Here is a 21,043-nt window from a genome sequence, read left to right as displayed (position 1 = left end):
TAACCTTGCGTGAATATAAAATTGTAGAATCCCAGAAATAGCTTTAGAAAGTAGGCATGTCTTCAAGATATCTCTATGCAAACAAAGGCACACTTTATTGCCGGTTAATTTTCGGGTAAATTTCCGTTTGGACGATAAAGATATACCTTATCTTTCTTACCTATGTTCTCTATGCATTAGACCAGAATAAATACTAAATCATTTATTGGACGCGTCCTCTGTACTCCGATCTCAGAAGGAAATATTTACCAGTTCATTTTTACAGATATCCAAACGCTATTAAATTCATTTCATTACTGTCAGGTACAACCAGTATAATACTTCAGAACTTATCAATGTTTATATACCATGCATCATTGCAAAGAAAGAAACAGAATAAAATCTGAAAATGTAAACATTATCACTCGGGAGAACATTTATGTATGAATGTTTTATGTACTCCAGACCTGTGGCCTCTTCAGTTGGTTGACTATTGGAAGCGTGTAGTGGATAGACCTCAATAAACAACCGCCACTTGAATTGTAATATTTATCAGTCTACTCATATGATATTTAAAACTTAACATGTTAACGCATAGAGTGTCAATTATTTACAAACAAGTATACTGATTTCAGGTTGTATTTCGTTTCATATGCCCAATACATGTTTTGTAGTTGCCCTTTCGCGCATGCGTAAGACACATCACTAATTCCGCTTCCTATAGCAGAAGCCGTGACAAATGTTGTTGATGATGTAGATTATTGTAGAATTTACCGGTTAACAATGAGTGGCACAACTGAAACACCAAACTCAGGAGGTGGTGGCGCAGGCTCATCTAATCAAAATGGAGATAATGATGGTTCCGTTTACGAGTGCAACATATGCCTGGACACTGCCCACGACCCAGTTGTCAGTCTGTGCGGTCATTTATTTTGGTACGTATGTTGAACATCTTCCGTTAAACAAACTAAAAGTATGGAATGATATGTCCTGTTGTTACGACATGAGTAGCGTCAGACCCTAAAATGTTTAATCTCGAGTGCCTTATTTTGTAGCTCAAGTGAACCAAGACGCCAGATCTCAGCTTGTCAGAGATAGCTAAAATGCCACATATATTCATTCAACTTCAATAGCTTATTGCCTATATTTTTTTCATTCATAATGTAATGATGTAATATATGTATCAATCAGGTGTCTAAATATATCATATCCTTGGCGAAATGTTTATGATCACATGGAGAAGTCCTCACCTGCTTTTTTATTGAAGTGACACTGACTTATTGATTTTTTCCCCAGTTGGGCGTGTCTCCACCAGTGGATAGAAACACGCCCGAACCGGCAGACCTGTCCTGTTTGTAAGGCAGGAATAAGCAAAGACAAAGTTATTCCTATTTATGGAAGGGGAAACCCAAATCCACAGGATCCCAGGTATGAAGCATGTTTGATTTGGTGAAGTCAAAGGATTACTCTGAACATTGATAATGATCATGATGATACCATGTGAAGGGTCTTTATGTTATAGATATGTGGGCATGGCTAAAATTTTAAGGACCTGTCTGCATTATGTATATACTAGTGGCAAGACCATGGGAAAAAGTTCCTCACATTCCTCGACTTTTTTCTCTTCCGCAGATAAACAGAGGTAACACATGGTTAAACCTTATATATTGTAATTAATTTTGGGGAACACCTTTAGAATTCAGCACCACAATTTCTCGTGAGGACGTTCCCAGCCGTAGGTCACATGTTAGTGAGTCAGGCAACCAGTTTGTGAGAATCCGTTGGACGCAAACCCGCGACCTTCGGATTGTTAGCCCGACAGCTAACCGACTAATCTACGTCCACATTGTTGCACAGTGTGCAAATTTAGCTAGTCATTCCTGTGACGTCATGGAAATGAATGGAAAGAATCAAATTGGTTGCGGACAATTACAAAGGTTATTGGTAGACATGGTGCCTTGTGCTTTCAATCTACTAAGGGTTGCCAAATGGTCCCGATATCATTTGGCACGATCGTCCTATTTCATAATCTAAAAGGATATCTAGCCGATATGGTTCGAACTGAAAACGGTTGTTGACGTCAGGCGTCAGACGTTGATTTCACAGTGCATGCATGAATGACGTGCTTGTATAAAAATCATTGTGTGCTTTGTGACAGAAAAAGTTGTAGGGAACCCAGTAAGGATAAGGTGGATCGCGCTAAGGAATGTGTGAGACATGGGCATATTTGGTGACGGCACGAGGGTGAGTTAGACTTCAAATCAGTATTGAAAATGTGTAGATCTAGATGTGAAATTGCTGGAGGTTGATTTCCATCAGCCCTAAATTTCAACATTAAAGCATTTCATTGTTTATTTAACTTTTGACGTTTTTGGTCTCCCGTTTTTCTTTGTGAACAAAATATTAAAAGTGGAAAAGGAAAACAATGGGTACTCATGCATTTACCTACTATATTGGATTAGGTCCCTTACCCTAACCCTAAACCCTAAACCTAAAATTAAACCTGACCCTTATAAGCCTTGGAATAATTCTAATAAACAGAATACATTCCCAGAACCAGCACGAACATGGCTGACAAATCCAGTGTAATGAATTCTTACGGCTTCAAAAAATAAATATTTCCTTGTAATGGTGCAAATTACTGAATGACAAAGATATGTATGTATATTAGTTTACAGTTATAATTCCTTTGATCCAAATAGTTACGTTTGAAACCGAAATATAGAATATGTTTAGATTATTTTAATGGACCAAAACTGCAAATAATAAAACATGGCGCAATGTGACCAGTGTAAGTCATTCTTACTAAATTTAAAAATACAAAATATATAAATACACTAAATATAACACCTCAGCACCTCTTAATACAAAGAAATATGCGCATATTAGTCAAAAAAGAGAAAATATTTAAAACTGGTGCTTGCGAAAAATTGCGCCTCCGCCCCGAACTACTACTGGAAACTCGCAACATCGTTGGGTTTCTGTAATGACATGGCTGGTAGAGATGAAACATCAGTGAGCGGAGCTTATACACACTTGCTGAGCTTGACAGCCTTGTTGCTATGCCGGCGTCATAGGGCATTGTTTCAAGAACATGCTTTTGAACAAAATCACTTGCAATTACGTAGAATAGTATTATGACGTGTCTTTAAAGTTTGTGGTGCTGTATTCTAAAGGTAGGCCAATTTTCGGCTTTTAGTTATTTTTGTGAATCGTCAAGTATTAAACTTGAAGAAATTGTTGTGTTAGATTTTGTTTTATATTAATTTTATATATTTGAAAGGGGGAAAGGGGAACTCTTTCCTCAGTGCCTGGCTATAAAACTAATTGGCTCCATATTGCTCGGGTTTGCTCTGACTTCGCACTTGCATGAGTTGGTATCATGCTTGAAATGTATATCAGCTTTGTTGGACTAGATAAGACAGGGAAAGAAAACTTTCAGAACTTTCTTCTAGAGCAATGGACCAGTGAGTAAACAATAATTATAATATCCTCTTTGTACAGCACTTATCCAAAATACCATTCATTGATTTACTTAACTATCAATGCAAAATTCACTGGTCATCAGGATGAATGCAAACTTATTATTTAGTAGTCCTAATGAATTTTTACTGACCAAGGACTACAGGACTTGCATAAATTTCACACACTGTAAAAGCAATACTGTCTTTAGCCATTGTATCCTGCTGTAAATCAAGTATGGTGTACACTTTAATGATCATTAGGGATACATACCACTTCCAAATCCAATCCAAAGGTTACAAGTTATGGTTATCTCTCTTGGGTATTATAAAGAATGCTTCCAAATGTAATCTTAGATTTATCCATATGCTTGAAAATTTTGGTTGATTGTGGAAGAAAGTACTTCTATGCTTGTATGCCCCAACATGAATGCTTCACTCACCATGATCACAGGGTAAACACCATAAACCAGCTAACTATTATTTATAAATATTCAGGCTGCAGTGATTCAATTCATCAAAAATTGAATCTGGAATCTTTGTTTCGCTTTCCAATAACCATTATCTCTATTTCAATTTTGCAACATCTGTTTTAATTGTTTCCACACAGCAAAAACGTAAGTTTCAATCTAACTTTAGCAGATTTGAGGACGGAAGCGAAATGTGATTTTTTGAAGCTGGGCTAACAATCCAGTGAGCTTTGTTGTTAGTAGACATCACCAAGTTGATGATGCATTTTATGCTAAAAAGGCGACTCACTTGAACACTTAAGACTTAAGTGACATCTGACGTTTTACTTGTGTGAAGAATCAAATTGAAAATTATCAAATCCTGGGGTCAAAAGTCGAATTGAGGCCTGAATGAATCATTGCAGCCCTAATACATGTGTAGCACTCTTGGTCCTGTGGTAAAGCATTGGCAATTAACTTTCAACATGTTTCAAGTCAAGTTTGTATGAATTGGCCAAATAACTGCATTCCACCATTACCCATGTACAGCTAAACTGGAATGTTTGTAAAGGTAATATAAACATTTCGAGTGCAATACACAGCCCTGTGCACTTAAAAGAACCCATGATCCCCAAGGAGTTGAGATTGAAAATACCATGTAGTGTTGAGTGTAGATGGGATGGACTATATTCGCTGTATAGATATACATATATAAATAATATTATATGGCAAAAACAGATCAGTTATCCTTCATGTTTGATTTCATTCATTATTCAAGGTTTCAGATGAATTTGGTTCTGTGACAGTATCATTTTTACAAAATGCATTTTTAATAGTATATCTTGAAGCCTTTCCAGAATTGGTACAGTTATGTAAATATACTTGCATTGCTATTATTTTTTAATCTTTCCATTATCAATGATTTTGATGTTAATCATGTTTACTATAGCCTTTAAATTTTTCCTTATCCTGACTCATGCTTAACTGCTTACTCTCCTCTTCCTAGCGAAGGTAGTGGAACACCTGAATTCCTTTGAAGTTCCCTTCTAAAAGAAGTGGACGTAAAATTACACTCACCCAAGAATTACCTCCCTTTTCCCGCGCACATGGTCAGCTGACCGTCATGCTACTTCACTCTCTCCTGTAATTGCCCGACGAGGGCAGCCGGAGGCAACTGAGGTCCTGTACACGGCGATAAGTCTTTCATTCTGTAAAATTTTTTAGCTAAATTTGTGCTGTGTATGGTTTTTGGCTTGTATATATTTGTTATTAATAATATTATTATTATACAATTTTGTAATTATTGTGTCTATTTCTAACATGTATTTCATTAACTGAGACTTAGTTTGAGTTGATGAAATCATGTTTTCAGTGCAGATTACCGCTGTTGGCGGTTGACCTGCACATACTTTGCCCAGCGTGTAAATGTTTATGTTCTGCTCACATTCGTTGTGTCTTTTGTATTAAATTGTCTGAAGCAGAATTCTTATTATTTTTATGGTCTGTTTCTAGACGTATTAGAGACAAGCAACGTCGGCTCGCGTTATCCATGTCTAAATCTAAAGAGATAAAGTTTGGTAACCGTTTAATTGTTGATGCTGGGATTCATTCCTGCGAGAAGCCAGCTGTTTTTCCAAGGTCGTGTCCAGGGTCGGGCGAGTCCCCTCCCAAGACTCAGAAGAGATCATCCGTTGAGACAGGACCGTCTCAGACTAAGAAAATTAAGAAGTTGAGATCTTCGCAGAATCATCCCTCGCTGATGAAGAAGTCATTCGGGGAGCAGATAGTCCCTTAGAAGAACGTCAATATTTTGACGAGTCTCCGTTAATGATATGGAGTGAAGACACCCTGCGTCAGACATCGGCAACCAAATCAACACCTCAGAACACAACACCTACAACAGACATTGTAGATGTCGACTGCATTCATGGACATCATAGACAACTCTTCAACACAGTCGTTATTGATCGCACCGCCCTCACATGAGTAGCTATACTCGCATGAGTGACGTCACACGCTCGCATGAGTGCACTCGTGGATGGACTCATTAGCGGAGAAGGTCTCCTTCAGTCTCCCCTATTTATAGAAGACGTTGTATGCAGTCATCCTCCCCTTCGGACTCAGACTCATGCAGTCGGGACCTTCGGCGATCTATGAATTCATCTTTCTCTGGGAAGAATGACGTTAGACATCAGCATGAATTGTCACCGGAGGAAGTCTTATTTTCGGACTTGGAAATCACATCGTGCATCACAGACAGTTTAAACCTGGCTTCCCCATTAAGGATACCAAGGAGCTCAACACATACATGATGAAGACTGACGACATTGATACGTTAACATTTCCACCGATACCTCCTGTATCTACAATTCATGAGACTGTCTACAGCGTTCAAGACAGCAACATCTGCCGCCTTTTAACACACGTCGTTTCCCTCTTCATAACATGGAGCCATTCATCAGAGCGCCTGAGGTCGATGAAGGCTATAAAGTCATCAACCCAGCTCGTAATAGGTTTTACAAGGTGGAAGACAAAAGATTGGCGCAACTGAACACTACTACAAGACACACCTTTTTTGGATTAGCTTGGTCAAGAGCTATCAACGAGACTGTCATCGCTAAGTTTAGCAATTTAGTAAATGAGGAAGGGAGGATGATCCTGTCGGCACTTGTTACACAGAGGAAGGATCAGCAGTTTATGTCTGAACATTTGGCTTCTACCGCTGCGGGAATTAATCTACTTCGTAGGCAGGGGCTCCTGTCCACCACCTCATGGAGTGAGAACTTCACAAAGCCCTTGTATGAAGCCCAAAGGTCTGCACCTACGGTATTTGACGGAAGGATTGAAGGGGCAGTAAGATCAGTTACTCAAGATTCAAGGGAAGTTATGATGATAAAATCCATCGCCACTTTGACTTCTGTCCTTAATCAACCTCACACTAGCAACTTTTCCAGGGACATTTCAACAATTGAGAGAAGAAATCGTCTTCTTCATTTCGTCGCCCCTATGGAGGAAGTGAACGTTATCAGACGTAAGGGAGATCGTCAGATCATCACGACTGGAGTCTTCCACCTCTAGCCATTCCGATGCAACTGTCTCAAGTGGGTGGACATCTACTGGGAAAATTGGGGAATCCTCAACGACAACTATGTCATATATATTCTACGAGATGACTACAAGATTCCGCTGGAGGATACACCATCGCTCACAAAACAACCAACTCCCATCATCTATGCAAACAATCAACCAGACATGTTGACCAATGCTATATCAACACTGTTGCAGGGAGCAGTAGAAGTAATACAGCCACAGAATCTAACGGCCGGATTTTACTCTCCAATTTTCCTAGTACTGAAGAAGAATTCCAGAGAGAAATTCTGTCTCATTTACAACATTATCTAGCCAGTATGGGTCTGCAAGATGCATTCTTGCATATCCCGATTTATCGAGAATCCAGAAAATATCTGTATTTCCTTTCCAACGGTCAGCATTATCTATGGACACTCCTACCGTTTGGAATATCTTCGGCCCCCATGGCTATTTACACAGACAACCAAGCCCATCGTCAATTATTTACACCTCAGGGGGCTACGCAGTTCTCTTTATCTGGATGATGGGATACAAGTGCATCAACGGAAAAGTCAACTCAGACTACAATTAGACTTCACGATCATGGCTACTAACACAACTGGGTTGGTTAGTAAATCACCTAATGTTGGAATTGGAACGTCAACAAGATATCAAATTCCTAGGGATTCGTTTCATCACTATGTTGAATCAGATTGTAGTTCTGGAGGACCGATGGGTCAAGATTCAAGAAATGAAAATGCAAGTTCTACTCTCTCTGCTAACACTTTGACAATGGCAGTGTCTACTAGGTCTCCTCACGTCAGCACAAGATATGATCAGAAGAAGGAGATTGCAGTTGCGTCCTTTACGATTCTTAAATCTTCATCTCAACAACAGAGGACAGAATCCACTTGCGAAGACGCATCTCTACAAGGATGCATGGGAGCTCATCTGGGAGAGGAGGTAGCAGAGAGGAACAAGCTCTTCATATAAACCAGTTGGAAATGAAAGTGGTCATTCATGCCATCCACCACTGGACGACAGCATTGAGAAACAAGTTATTAATGATCCACACCGACAACTCAACAGTAGCGTTTTACATAAACAAACAAGGATCAACAAGATCACTATCTCTGCTACGCCTAACATTTCAACTGTTCAACCTAGTCGACAGTCTGAATCTTCAAGTAAAAGCATGTCACGTACCAGGAGCCTGCAACGTCATGGCAGACGCCTTATCTCATCCCCTACGTCCATCTCCAACAGAATGGATGCTGCATCGTTAAGAGTTTCAGCTGATCAGTCAAACTTTCAGATTACCGCAAAGAGACCTATTTGCAACGAGATTCAACAAATGGACAACCTTTGTGTCGCCAGTACCAGATCCCCTAGCCTTGGCAATGGACGCTCAGCATTCCATAGGAAGGACGGAAAGTGTACGCGTTTCCCCTTCCAGTATTGTTACCAAAAGTCGTCTAGAAAATCAGACAAAAAAAGAGGTTACAACTGATTTTGGTCACGCCTTACTGGCCAACGAGAGATTGGTTTCCAACACTTATAGAAGAGCTAAGACAACCAACACTACAGTTACCAATGGAAGAATCTACTCATTCATCCCCACACAAAACAAATGCACGGCCAACCATCAGTATTCTGTCTTCACATAAGGACCGTATTAAGACTTGTCTGAAATGAGCCTCTAACCCACATGAAGTCAGAGCTCTAGCCTCTACACTAGCGCTACATGGTAAATTGCTTGCTATCTACTATTATGGAAGGCTGCTTTTGGAAGTCAAATACAGTATTTGCCAACCATTATCTGCGAGACATAGCCACGGAGGACGTCACTGACATTCATCAGTTTGGACCACTTGCTCAGCAACTAACAGTTCCCCGACGCTGAACAGACTGGCATAAGTGATTATGACCTTTCATTCATTATGAAGATAATTAAACGTGAAGAAAGGTCGCAACTAGCTTCGATATTAGTGTCATCACATACCAGTCAACAAACCTTTTTTTGACTGGATGTGATTCCCCCCCAAATCTACAACGAATATGAGAAGAATAAGACTGAATTATCGCTGTTACAAGTTCCCGTTTGGGGGGGAAATTATTGGACGTAATTTTGATAAGCCAGCAGAATCCAGCATGGCCTGATCCACCGCCGTTTCCATCAGATTCTGTAAGCAATTAAGCATGAGTCAGGATAAGGAAAAATATGTAATGTTCTGAATAAAATTGATATTTTATCCTTATCCTGACTCATGGCGAGAGCCCTCCTAGCCGCCCCTCACAGACACGCTGAATTCTCGCATTCTCGTGTCGGGCGATTACAGGAGAGAGTGAAGTAGAATGGCAGCCAGCTGACCATGTGCGTGGGAAAAGGGAGGTAATGCTTGGGTGAGTGTGATTTTACGTCCGCTTCAAGGGATTTCAGCTGCTCCTCTACCTAGAGTAAGCAATTATGCATGAGTCAGGATAAGTATAAAATATCAATTTTATTCAGAAAATTACACTTTTTCAAATCAAGCATTGAAGTCTAGGAATCCTTGCCATGCACTTGTCATGCTTAAAGAATGAGACTGGTTAGGATACAAGTTAAAAACATGAAGTCCCTGAGGTGCTTGTTAAATTCAAACACTGCTTATTTTTCATCATCTCATTTTTAGTGCTCTTATGTATGTATGAATAAGTTGAACTATGACTAATTACAGGGAGAAGCTTCCCCCACGCCCACCTGGTCAGCGGTCAGAACCAGAAGGATCAGGGGTAGGTTTGTTTGGTTGTTGTTTAATACAGTGGTCTGCCAATAGAGCGGACAGTCCTGTGATCAACAGCATGAGCAAATGGGATACAATAATCTAGCAAACTGTCATATATGTATATATATTTGAATGACTAAGAATGAATATATAAAGATTGAAATCTATAAAGCTAAAAGAAATGAATTGGTTAAAAGATGTGCTACTTCCTGTGTGTAATAGTATGGTGATGTATGTTCTCTCTGGGTATGGGCAGGATTTTACCTTTATCTTCACAAGTTCAGGGGTAGGAAGTTACTTAACACGTCATAGTGATTTTGAAAATTTGTAGGGGTCCTTAGGAATCAAACACCTAAATTGTAGGGCTTTCAAGCTAGCTTATATCAAATTTTTGGAATATTGCGAAAATGGTATGAAAGTACATGCTCACTCACAGACATCATGTACCTGGTGCCTCCAGTATAACCTTTGCTTGGCTTGTCTGTAATATGTTCTCCTATTCTTTTGTTGCAGGGATTTGGTGGCTTTGGCCTCGGTGATGGAGGATTTCAGTTCTCATTTGGTATTGGTGCCTTTCCCTTTGGCATTTTTGCCTCAACCTTTAACTTCAATGATGGCCGACCTGGTCCACGTGAGTATTACCATTATGTATAGATATTGCAAGCAAGTGTTTGTGTCCATTTGTATAGCTAGGGCCAGTTTGTTTTAATTATTCTGCAATGCATCTTCTGTATGTTGGGAACCGCGTCAAATAAGGAGGAGCTGTTTGTCAGGCAGAGTTTAACTAAAACATGTAGATATTCCGGGTTCGAATTGGTCCCGAGTGGAGCTTTGACACGACATAGTCAATGACTCAATTGCATGTCATCTTACCCCAACATTGTGAATTGTTCTTTACAATAAGGATCACTTGTATATCTGGTGAGGTATTCTATGCACAGGCCGCCTTCAGTAGGAGTTTTACTGTGTAGCATTAGACAACAAATACCAGTAAACCCCAACCCATGGTGATGAAAATGTGTAGATGAAATAAATACGCTGTCTAGAATATTAATTAGTCACAAGACTGTCCCGATTTATTCTCAAATATCAGCTTCTTTCTTAAGCTGTGTATGTTTCTTTTCAGCAACAGCCAACTCCCCACAGCATGCAGAAGAACAGTTCCTGTCGAGAGTTTTCCTGTGGGTTGCCATTGTGTTTATTGTGTGGCTCTTGCTGGCTTGATTTTGAAAGGGTCACACAAAACTGAGTGTAAATTGAAATATTCACCCATCACCAAATGTGGAACATTGTTAGAAGGAACATTTAACTGTGAAAATGGTGAAGGCATTGATAAATGACATAAGGCCCTTCAAGCATTATTATTGCAATTATAGTTGAAGGATCTGTCACATCCTCTGAATCTCAGGGGACACATTCCAGCAATCCAAAAATACCCCAAGATCCATTCCCTTGGATTCTTGTGACTTCAGATCACCTGCCTTGAATTTCTTTATCCACTTTGATTTGATACAGCACTCAATCAATCAGAGTACAAGATACCGACCAGACTAAATGTTCGGATCATGGTATCTACAACATGGTGCCCAGTCCCATTAATCATCATAGAGTTTGGAATGTTTAACATTGACAAACAGACTGACACACAACAGAAGGCGATCCAAAAATTTAAAGGGATAGGATGTCTACAAGTCCATTATAAAATGCAGTGACTAGACTTCCTTTGCTAGATGTTCATTTCCGTTCCCCGTAGACTGATTGGTTATGAAATGTTTTTTGAAATTCGTGGCATGTGAATTTTCATCACATGAACTGGAGAAATGGATCCTGAGGTTTGTGTAGGTTTATTGACATGCAAGCCCTGAGATAATGAGGATGGATTTTTGGGAAATATTTGTCTGTGATTGAAGAACAAAGTCTGAAGTTGTACGATAAACAGATTGTTTGGTGATGGCTAAACTGCAACCTGTTTCTTAGTTTCCATGTGGAAAACACATTGTTGTGGTAAGATGTTTTATCAACAGTATAATCATGCATTTATGTAAAATCTGTTGATAAATAATGACAATATCTCATGCATAATTTAAAACCAGCTCATGGATGTTGATGTGGTTGAGTATCTGCAAGTTCTGAGTGTGTGTGTATATGTGACATAAGGTTGACTGAGAGAAGTTTGTTTGATACATTTTCTGTATAAAACAAACACATTTCTTCCAATTTATGGGATACATTAATAACAGTGTTCTTATCTATTGTGAATTGTATATAGGTACTGATAAGTTATATTCTCAGCAGATTCACCAAAATTATGTTGCTGTAGTTACTGTTATTACTTGTCTTGTCTTGTTTATCTATCACTTCAATAATTTGATGGAATTGTGTTATTTTCTGTGGAGCCAGGGCCTGTTTGGATGCTTGAGTTAAGGTTCACATTTCCAAAGACAGTGATTTTATTATTATTATGTTTTACAGAGTAAGATAGATATGCAGCAGAGAGGGTTCGGGTGATCCTGGCACAGTCAGGCCAGTAAGGCTCATCATCAGCTCAGGACCCTCGCCCCCTCTACATGCAGTACAGACAGTGAATGGGACTTCTCCCAGGAAAGACTGCCAAGAACTTTCCGGAGAATATGAAGGTTCCCCAACACTGCAGCCTTCTGCATTACCCAGATTGTCAGAAGGGCTGTGCTCCCGGTGGAGAGCCCGGGCACTCTCCTGATCTGCGCCAAGAGATGATAAGGTGCCAAACCAAGGGCACAGAGAACAATGGGGAGCCTGATGACAGTGTACTTGGGATGCAAGCGAGACTTTTCAAAGGCAAGTTCTGCATATTTATCATGCTTTTCCTGAATCTTACCAATCACATTGCTGTCAAAAGGGACAGAAAATTCAATGATATAGATAATTTCATTGGCTTTATCAAAAAGGACAAGATCAGGTTTGTTGGCTGGAATTCGTCTCAGGCTGTATATTGGCCTAGTCCAGAGAAGTTCGAGAGCATCATTTTCCAGGACGCCCTGGACATGTTCAGGGTCGTACCATGGATGGACCTCTGGATCAAAGCCATAGGCATGGCGGAGACGATAGTAAAAGCAGTAAGCCATGCCATCATATCTTTTAAGATACGCTATTTGTACCAAGGAAGGGCATCCACTTACAAGGTGTTGGACAGTCTCTGTAAATTCATTGCAAAGATGACATTTCATGTTCACATTTTGGTTTAGAATCACATTCTGGCGATTGCGAGTGTGAAGTGACTGGTCCTTAGCTGCAAAAAGGAAGCCCTCAGTTTCACATCTGAGACCAGCTGACTTTAGCCAGGCAAAGGAGTCGGCTGGATTGCTGTTCTGTTCCACACACTGCATGTACACATGATGCAATGGCTTCTCAGGAAGCTTCTCCACAAAGGACCGACTATGGGCAGACTTGGTAAAGGACTTCACCTGGTTTACTCCCAACTTCAAATTTCAGATTGTGTCCAACAACCTTGGCACGCTTAAAATAGCTGTGGACTTCCTTGCTTTTATGATGAGTCTTGACGTGCATAAGAGTATTACATTTGTCATAAGAGTATTACATTTGTCGAGTCCAAGTGTCATGCCAATATCATTAGAAAAGGACTCTACAAGGAGAACTTGTTCTTTCAAATTGGTATCTCCTTTGGCAAGGAGCTTGATGTCATCCATGTAGAGGAGATGAGTAAGTGGTGTTGGGGATCTGTGCTGAGGAGGTCTGGGATGATAACCCTCCTCCCTATTGAGCAGAAAACTGAAGGGATTTAGAGACAGACAAAAAGGCAAAGGACTGAAGGAGTCCCCCTGAAATATTATTATTATAGTTATTATTATTAAGCCAGACCAATTGTATTTCTTGTTTTACAGGTCCACCTGCTGTATTCTTTTAAGAATTAGAAAAAAAATAAAAGTGAATTTTCTCTGCTCAAAAAATAAAATCCTAATGTTTTCATTGGCCATAAATATCTTTTTGCAAGTATTTTATGTCAGATAAGACCAGACCAATTTTATTTCTTGTTTTACAGATCTGCCTTTCATATTTTTTTAAGAATAAGAAAAAGAATTTAATTGTTCCTTCACATATCATAAAAGCCAACTGTTTTTATTGGCAAAAAAACATGTAAACTTACAAGAAAAACTTTTAGATTGTTTTTTTAGTTTTTTGCCCTGTATGTACACTTCATAGATTTCCTAAAGTAAGATACTTTGTGTATTTAGAAGGAATATTTCTTTGACTGGGGAATGTATTTTATGTTTTTTTCCCTCCTGCCTTCGGGGTTTCTAGGGACAAAAATCCATAAAACAAGAAATATAATTGTTCTGGCCTAATAGAAAATTCTTTCTAAAGTTTCCAAACAAGCACTGCATCGTCTGTATCTATTAGCCGTTGTGTCAGAGATGCTACTGCCCAACTTTAGCCACCTGAAGAATCATGTTAATGCATATGCAATTAGAACTTGATGAGAATACTTTTTGAACTAGGTTTTAATTATGACATTAAGAGCAAATGAACACATGCTTATGTGTTTTTTGTTTGCTTTGGATTGTTTTTTGTTGTTTTGCATTCTAAACTTGACATCACTTGCAAGATAGCTTCTGTGGGCTGTATCAATTTCAATGAAAGTGTGGGTGAAAATTTTGTAGTGCCATATCTGTATGAAGTCCTATTTCCAGTTCGCTGGTGATGTTCTGATTAATTGATGTCTGGTTGGTCACAGCGACCAAATGACTTAGGAGACAATAAAACCTGAAATATTACAAATAAACTAAATGATATTTTGTTGCCAAATCTGTTCTACGATTAGGTGGAATTTCAGGATAAATGTGCAAGTCATGGTGATGACAGCAGTGTGCTCTATAGGCTTGATGGAGTATCATATTGTTGTTATTTGCATATTGAACTGTAAACAGAACATGCAATTATGTATTTAGACATGAACAGACAAAGAAAAATACATAGCCCATAAATTCATGATTGAGAGGTAATCCCAATTTTGAGTGTCAATAAGCTGTCTTTGTAATGTTACTCAAGATTGTATTGTTTTGTAAATAAAATTGCTACTCCTGGAACAACAGTTTCTCCACAACTTACTTGATATTTGACAGTTTGGCTCTACACTGTGACGAACAGGTTCCAGTTGCATCACAGTGTATCAACTTCATGTCAGCGGAAAGTGAGTGAATTTAGTGTTACACCTTACTCAGTTATATTCCACCTATAATTAATTGAGTCTGGAAAGACAATCAACACAATCATAACATTGGTGTACTTAATGGGAACTGATGATGTGTCAACCAAGTCAGAAAGTCTGACAACCTGGTCCTATTAGAAGCCTCTTACGACAAACATTGGTTACTGAAAATTAATTCTAACCTAGATCTTCACAGGTGTCAGAGGAAATCATAAAGCGATGAATGTGTTTGGATGTTTACCACTTTGCTGAAAGTCATGGGATTCTGGTGTGCCCAAGGGATGTAACTCTCCATGGCACAGTACTCTAATTGTGACCATGAACTTGAATAACCTGTTCCCCTGAATCACAATAGCATCCTGAAGCAGTCAAAAGCCAGTAATTCTGCATCAGTGTCAAGTGTGTATAAAATTATTTAAGCCTTTAGTGCAATTCATCTTCTGTAACTGATATATTAAGATGGTGTGCAGGATGTATGGTTGGCATCATCTCCAGAGCTTTTAATATTACTCCAGTAACACATAGAGATTACTAAGCGAGTCTGTTTCGCTTCTCAACGTCATGAGTGAATTTGATAACATTGGAATTGGCCGGGGCTGGTAGTGGATCTATCGAAAGAATCATCATCTTTGTCAGTGAAACCTGTCATCTTTATCAATTCATCAAAGAAACAGTGAGGCAAATCAGTCTCAAACTGGACAGGCACCGATGTTATCGTGTCAGGTAGTATTGCAAGATGATACATGACACTAGTCGCATCTCTTCAGTAAAAGTACCAGTGTTGTGCATTTTAAATATTTGAAGGGAACCCCAGGTTTTATCGCTAGCAGCGATTTTCTCATTATGTTTACACAAGTATCACTGACTGTTCTGGCCATTTAGAATTCATGACTTATGTCAAGAGTTTACATAAATGGAATTAGAAAATAACTTGATTCATGTTATATTTATTTTATATGTGTGTAGAAAGACCTGTTTATGTTGCTATCATGAAAACAGCAGGGTGAAAGGTGTTTCTGTTCAACTGACGCATAAGTAAATTATCCATGAATTTTAATCAGGAAAGTAGTCCATCATTGCTTGACCTTTGTGGCCGATCACAGGATCAGAAATCGATCTCACTCGTGTGATAATTTTCTCACATGGGTTTCTCATCTCTTCCAGATAAGAGGGTGCGGGTGGGGTAGACTAGTGGTTAAATCTTTCACTAGTCATGCTGAAGACCTGGGTTCATTTTCTCACATGGGTACAATGTGTAAAGCCCATTTCTGGTGTCACCAGTCATGAAATTCCTGGAATATTGCAAAAAGCAACATAAAACTAGACTCACTTACACACACTTCCAGATTATACTGGTGCTGCTAGTTGAGATGGTCCTTGGATCCAGTGGTCGGGATCCGGCTTTGTATCATTGCAGAACAAGTTCTGATGTTGGTCATATTATCAATAACCTGTTTGCTTAAATTGAGTGTCATAGCTAGAATAATGCGGACTCGTGTAAACTGTTCAAAGTTCCAGAATGTCATACATCAATATATACCTCACTCTCTCTCTGTAGGGCGGTGGGGTAGCCTAGTGGTTATAGCGTTCGCTCGCCACGCCGAAGACCCAGGTTCGATTCCCCACATGGGTACAATATGTGAAGCCCATTTTCTGGTGTCCCCCATCGTGAAATTGCTGGAATATTGCTAAAAAGCGGAGTAAAACTAAACTCACTCTGTATATAAATACATATGTATATATACACACACACATATTTTATTTGGGTCTGTTTCTGGTGCTCCCCCACCATAGTATTACTGGAATATTTACTAAAAGCACTGTAAAGCCTTACTCACTCTTTTGCCTCCTATTGTCATCAGTGACAAATGATTAAGAAAATTCATGAAAGGCTCTTTTAATATCAACACAACACTTAATAATTCCATGACACTTTTATTACAGAAAGGGCAACAGTGAACATTCCACTTCTGTAACTTGTTACACATGGCATTTCACTAACATCAACGCTCAGGATAGTAGAACAAGAAGATCTCACCTTTGGCAGATTGCATGCTTGCCTGTATACTCTGTGGAGACAAAATGGCTGCATAAGCAAGCTGTGTGTCCTGTAGTTTTGATGTGATTTGTCAAAGTAGACATTCAGACAAACCAGTTGTCTGGTAGCTGATAGGAAGTCATGGAACTGACACAAAGGTTGAGACTGTGCAAAACAAGTTTGATATCCCATTAGAACTGGTCACCACTGCTGAGAGAACGGCACAGTTTCTGGATGTCCAGAGCCTGCTTTGTCAGTCAGTTCTTGCCTGACATTTGTTGTGATCACAAGTGTCTGTTCATACCTCAGTTTACAATATATAATGTTAATGTTACAGTGAAAATGCATTCTCAAGAACATGTGACCACCTTTACTCCTAGCTTCTCCATTTTTCAAAAGAACTTGCTGGCTTTCTTTCATTCCATTATGAACCTAAAATCAAAGGTTCCTGTATGCAGTACACACTTGAGCCCCTTCACTGATAACTGAGGAAGACTATCTACAACAGATGTGTCTCCCCTCAGGTTTCTCCCATGCTTATGACATCTGCCTGTTCACTGAAGTAATGGCAGCCTCCTGCAACACCCTAGTTGCCTCCTTACTAATGGCAAAAACTTTTAACAGCCAAGTGAACATAGGTTCCCCCACATGAAGGATAACCACCTGCAACACTTGTCTCAACACCAAGTCTGCCTTCACACCCCAGACAAATACCTGCAACACCTGTCTCAACACAAAGTCTGCCTTCACACCCAAGGCAACCACCTGTAACACCTGTCCCAACACCAAATCTACCTTCACACCCAAGACAACTACCTGCAACACTTCAGAAAACTCCTTCATATGTGCACCAAGCCTAAAATATCTGACAAAAGGTGTCTGAACACAAACTGCCTTAAAACTCATGAAAGCAACTGTAACCTCTGCCAACAGGTGTCTGAACAGTCTTTACACTTAAGGCAATTAAGCACCTGTAAACTCTGACAATAGGTGTCTGAACTGTCTTTACACTTGTAATAAGCACCTGTAACCTCTGACAACAGGCGTCTCAACAGCCTCATGGCAAGTAGCTTTATCCTACCTCAAGTAAGAAGGTTCATCTCAGATTGGTTCACATGACTGTGAACAAATTACCATGTATACCCGGTGCATTGCTGTATACCACCCTCAAATCTTTGTGAGGGAGAATACCCCTCCCAATGGAAAACAAATGCCTCCCCGGCAGTCAGTGAACCATGCACCAATGCATCAGATGGACTAGTCAGTACCATGTTAGTAAAATATGCAATTGAATTTCAGTTTGTTTTAAGTTTATATTAATGAGAAATATAAACACTTCGCAAGAAAGATTTGTTGTAGCATTATGATTCAGGGTAGTCAGAGTTTTGGGGAGTCCTTAATTAGGTCTTACACACTGAGCCAGAAACATATAAAACCATGCATGCCCCTCATCACAATACTACAACTTTACTAACCTTGACAACAGGGGTGTATGATCACACCCACATTAACACAGCTGCACAGTAGAAATCTTGCAGTACAATGGTATGTTTTGTATATGGTGGCATGTATTCACTCAAATTTGAGCATACTCTGAGAGGTAAAGTACAGATTTTCTGAAGGTTTGTATATTTCTAATAGCATACTTGTAAAATTAACTCATTTCACATACTGTTCTTGTGTATCCCTTATTTACCTTCAGTCTTATATGACAAGTGATCATTTTCATACACATGTCTTCTGAGAACATGAGATAATGTAATGATAATGCGTATCGTGACTGCACCCAACAATCTTCAACAAATGAAGTTCAACAGGATCATGACAGAAGTATGGACTGATATTAGCTGATACTTGTATAGAGACTAGTTGCCTTAAGATTCAATGACACTGAATCAGTAACACAATACATAAACACAGACAGTTGGTTTAGGATGGAAAATCAAGCAAAGAAAAACCAACACATCACATGACATAATCAGTGCTGAATAAGTAAACACACAAACACAAAACCACTTGAGGTGAGAAATGTATATGCCTGTTTTTTCATTTTATTAAAGAGGGTATAACTAGAGAAAATAATACTTCATACAAAACACCTTGGAAGCATTGCATCTTACAAGTTGACACTGTAAGCTCTGTACTGGAAGCCATACAAACACTTAGATTCTTGTTATTGAACAAACTAATTCTTTCAGATGATATGTCAATTCTTGCCCTGAGATGTTATTCCACTTTAGAACCACAAGCCCACAGAAAGAAGAAATGCCTTTTGTTCCACTCTCCACTGGCAAAAAAATATCTTATGTACAAGTACAATCAGGTTTTTGAAACATGAAATATTTATAATTCTTTAATTCAGTTCCTGCAGAAATTCTGGTTAAGTGCATAAAAAATTTCATTGAACATATGTTGGTAGAGACACCAAGGCAGTGAACATGAATACCAGAGGTCTGGGACTGGTTCTGCTACCTCATCATAGGTTTGGGTGAAAATGTTACTTTACTCTCAGCAACCAACGTTTCTGCTTACTGTTCTCCCATGGCATTGTTTTGAGGAACTGACCGACCCTATCACTGGAATCATGAATGGTTTGCCCTTTGTGAGGTCTACACATGTTTGGTAGCACTATGTATGTTATGTTACAAATTTCAAAACTCTTGAAATTAAAATGAAGGGAGCCCTGTGATAATCTTGACATACATAATCCAAATTTGAGGTCCTGAAATTCAAAACCCGTAACATTGAACCATAAGAATTAAAGGATCTCAAACCACTTATTTTTAACTCTGAAAACCTGTCGTCACCATGAAAAGGAAACATACATTTTAATTTTCTGAAGCAACTGGTGAAAATTCTCATGTTAACAGTTACCATGGAGCTGAATTCAGTGACACATATTACAACCTTGTACATCCAATGTTAACTTCCAAGACAACTCATCAGTTTATGACAGGTTATATTTTGCAGGATTATGATAAGTCTAGTTGTTACTCAGACAATGAACAAGCACTCATCAAGGTGAGTTGACCTTAGACTGCTATTCTGGTTACTGGTACCTTTGGTGAGTACCAGCATCACAATCTGTTCTGTACACATAAGGGACTAAACATCACTGTAACTGAGTAACAGATTTGTATTCATACACTCACCTCAATGCATAGAATCTACAGTTGATATGAGTTGTAGATGCAATCTCGTCAAGCAATAAAATGAGGCTGCTTCAAACTTGTGGAAGAAATGTACTATACAATTTGTAAGCTTTGTGCAAACCTTAAAATTACACAGTACAGGTTCAAGGTGGGTTGTTGTCATCCCTGATAATTACCTCCCTTTAGGAAAGCATGTAAACAACATGACTGATCAATTAGAAACTGACATGGGTCGATCGAATGTGTAGAGAGGATTACAGCTAAGTAGTCATATAGATCAAGAGTTCGATAATGATTAACTAAATATTGATCGATTATCTATAAATATCATGGCAATAACTTTTTGGACAAAAATGGTAATCATGTCTGAAAGAAATCACCATACTTCACATTTACATATTCATGTATGGATTATGAACAAAACTATATCCTGAACATAAGTGAATTGTGTCCATGAATTAGCACACTATATCATTGCAACTGCATTGTATGATAAAATCAATGACACTATACCTTCCAATCGATAATATTTCTGATTACCATTTTTTTTAGCCAGCTCTAAACAGGATTATTGAAAGCCTGTAGAAGATATTGCAAGGTCCAGATTTCTCACTTCCGAGATGTTCAGCAGATTTTTTGAGGTACTGGAACAAAACTGCAGCCTTCTGGAAATTGACTGGTGATACAACATGAAGCTTAAAGCCTACAGGAACTTCTTAAATAAATATCTGACACTGGTGGAAGTGGCTCCAGTTGTCACAGAAAATTGTGAAATTATCTTGAAGAAAACGCCATTTTAAATAAATATTGTTCAAAAGGTCCTAGTCAAATGCTGTCAACAACATATTCAGTCTTTTCTGATTGGAAAACTAGTAATGTAATCATGAAATTCTCTTTGGATAATAAGTACAACATAAGAATTAG

At 38.9% G+C, this 21,043-nt stretch overlaps 1 protein-coding gene across 1 annotated transcript; it reads left to right on the top strand.

Annotated features, from left to right (window-relative positions):
- Positions 1–664: 664 nt before the first annotated feature.
- On the top strand, positions 665–14,810 carry LOC137255847 (E3 ubiquitin-protein ligase RNF185-like). The gene is made up of 5 exons (XM_067793423.1): positions 665–914; positions 1,276–1,407; positions 9,676–9,730; positions 10,237–10,354; positions 10,850–14,810. Exons 1-5 carry the CDS (start codon positions 763–765, stop codon positions 10,945–10,947), a joined length of 555 nt encoding a protein of 184 aa, XP_067649524.1. The 5' UTR covers positions 665–762; the 3' UTR covers positions 10,948–14,810.
- Positions 14,811–21,043: the final 6,233 nt, after the last annotated feature.

The sequence above is a fragment of the Haliotis asinina genome, chromosome 1 (assembly GCF_037392515.1).
Source record: "Haliotis asinina isolate JCU_RB_2024 chromosome 1, JCU_Hal_asi_v2, whole genome shotgun sequence".
NCBI classification, from domain to species: Eukaryota; Metazoa; Mollusca; class Gastropoda; order Lepetellida; family Haliotidae; genus Haliotis; species Haliotis asinina.
Note: the sequence above shows the minus strand (reverse complement) of the source record. Positions and strands in the feature narration are given on the sequence as shown.

Bases quoted from the DNA above. Each gene is read 5' to 3' on its own strand.
- LOC137255847 (XM_067793423.1), top strand. From the start codon at position 763: ATGAGTGGCACAACTGAAACACCAAACTCAGGAGGTGGTGGCGCAGGC. The intron at 1,408-9,675 runs GTATGAAGCATG...GACTAATTACAG, and splicing joins CCAAATCCACAGGATCCCAG to GGAGAAGCTTCCCCCACGCC. The intron at 10,355-10,849 runs GTGAGTATTACC...GTTTCTTTTCAG, and splicing joins TGATGGCCGACCTGGTCCAC to CAACAGCCAACTCCCCACAG.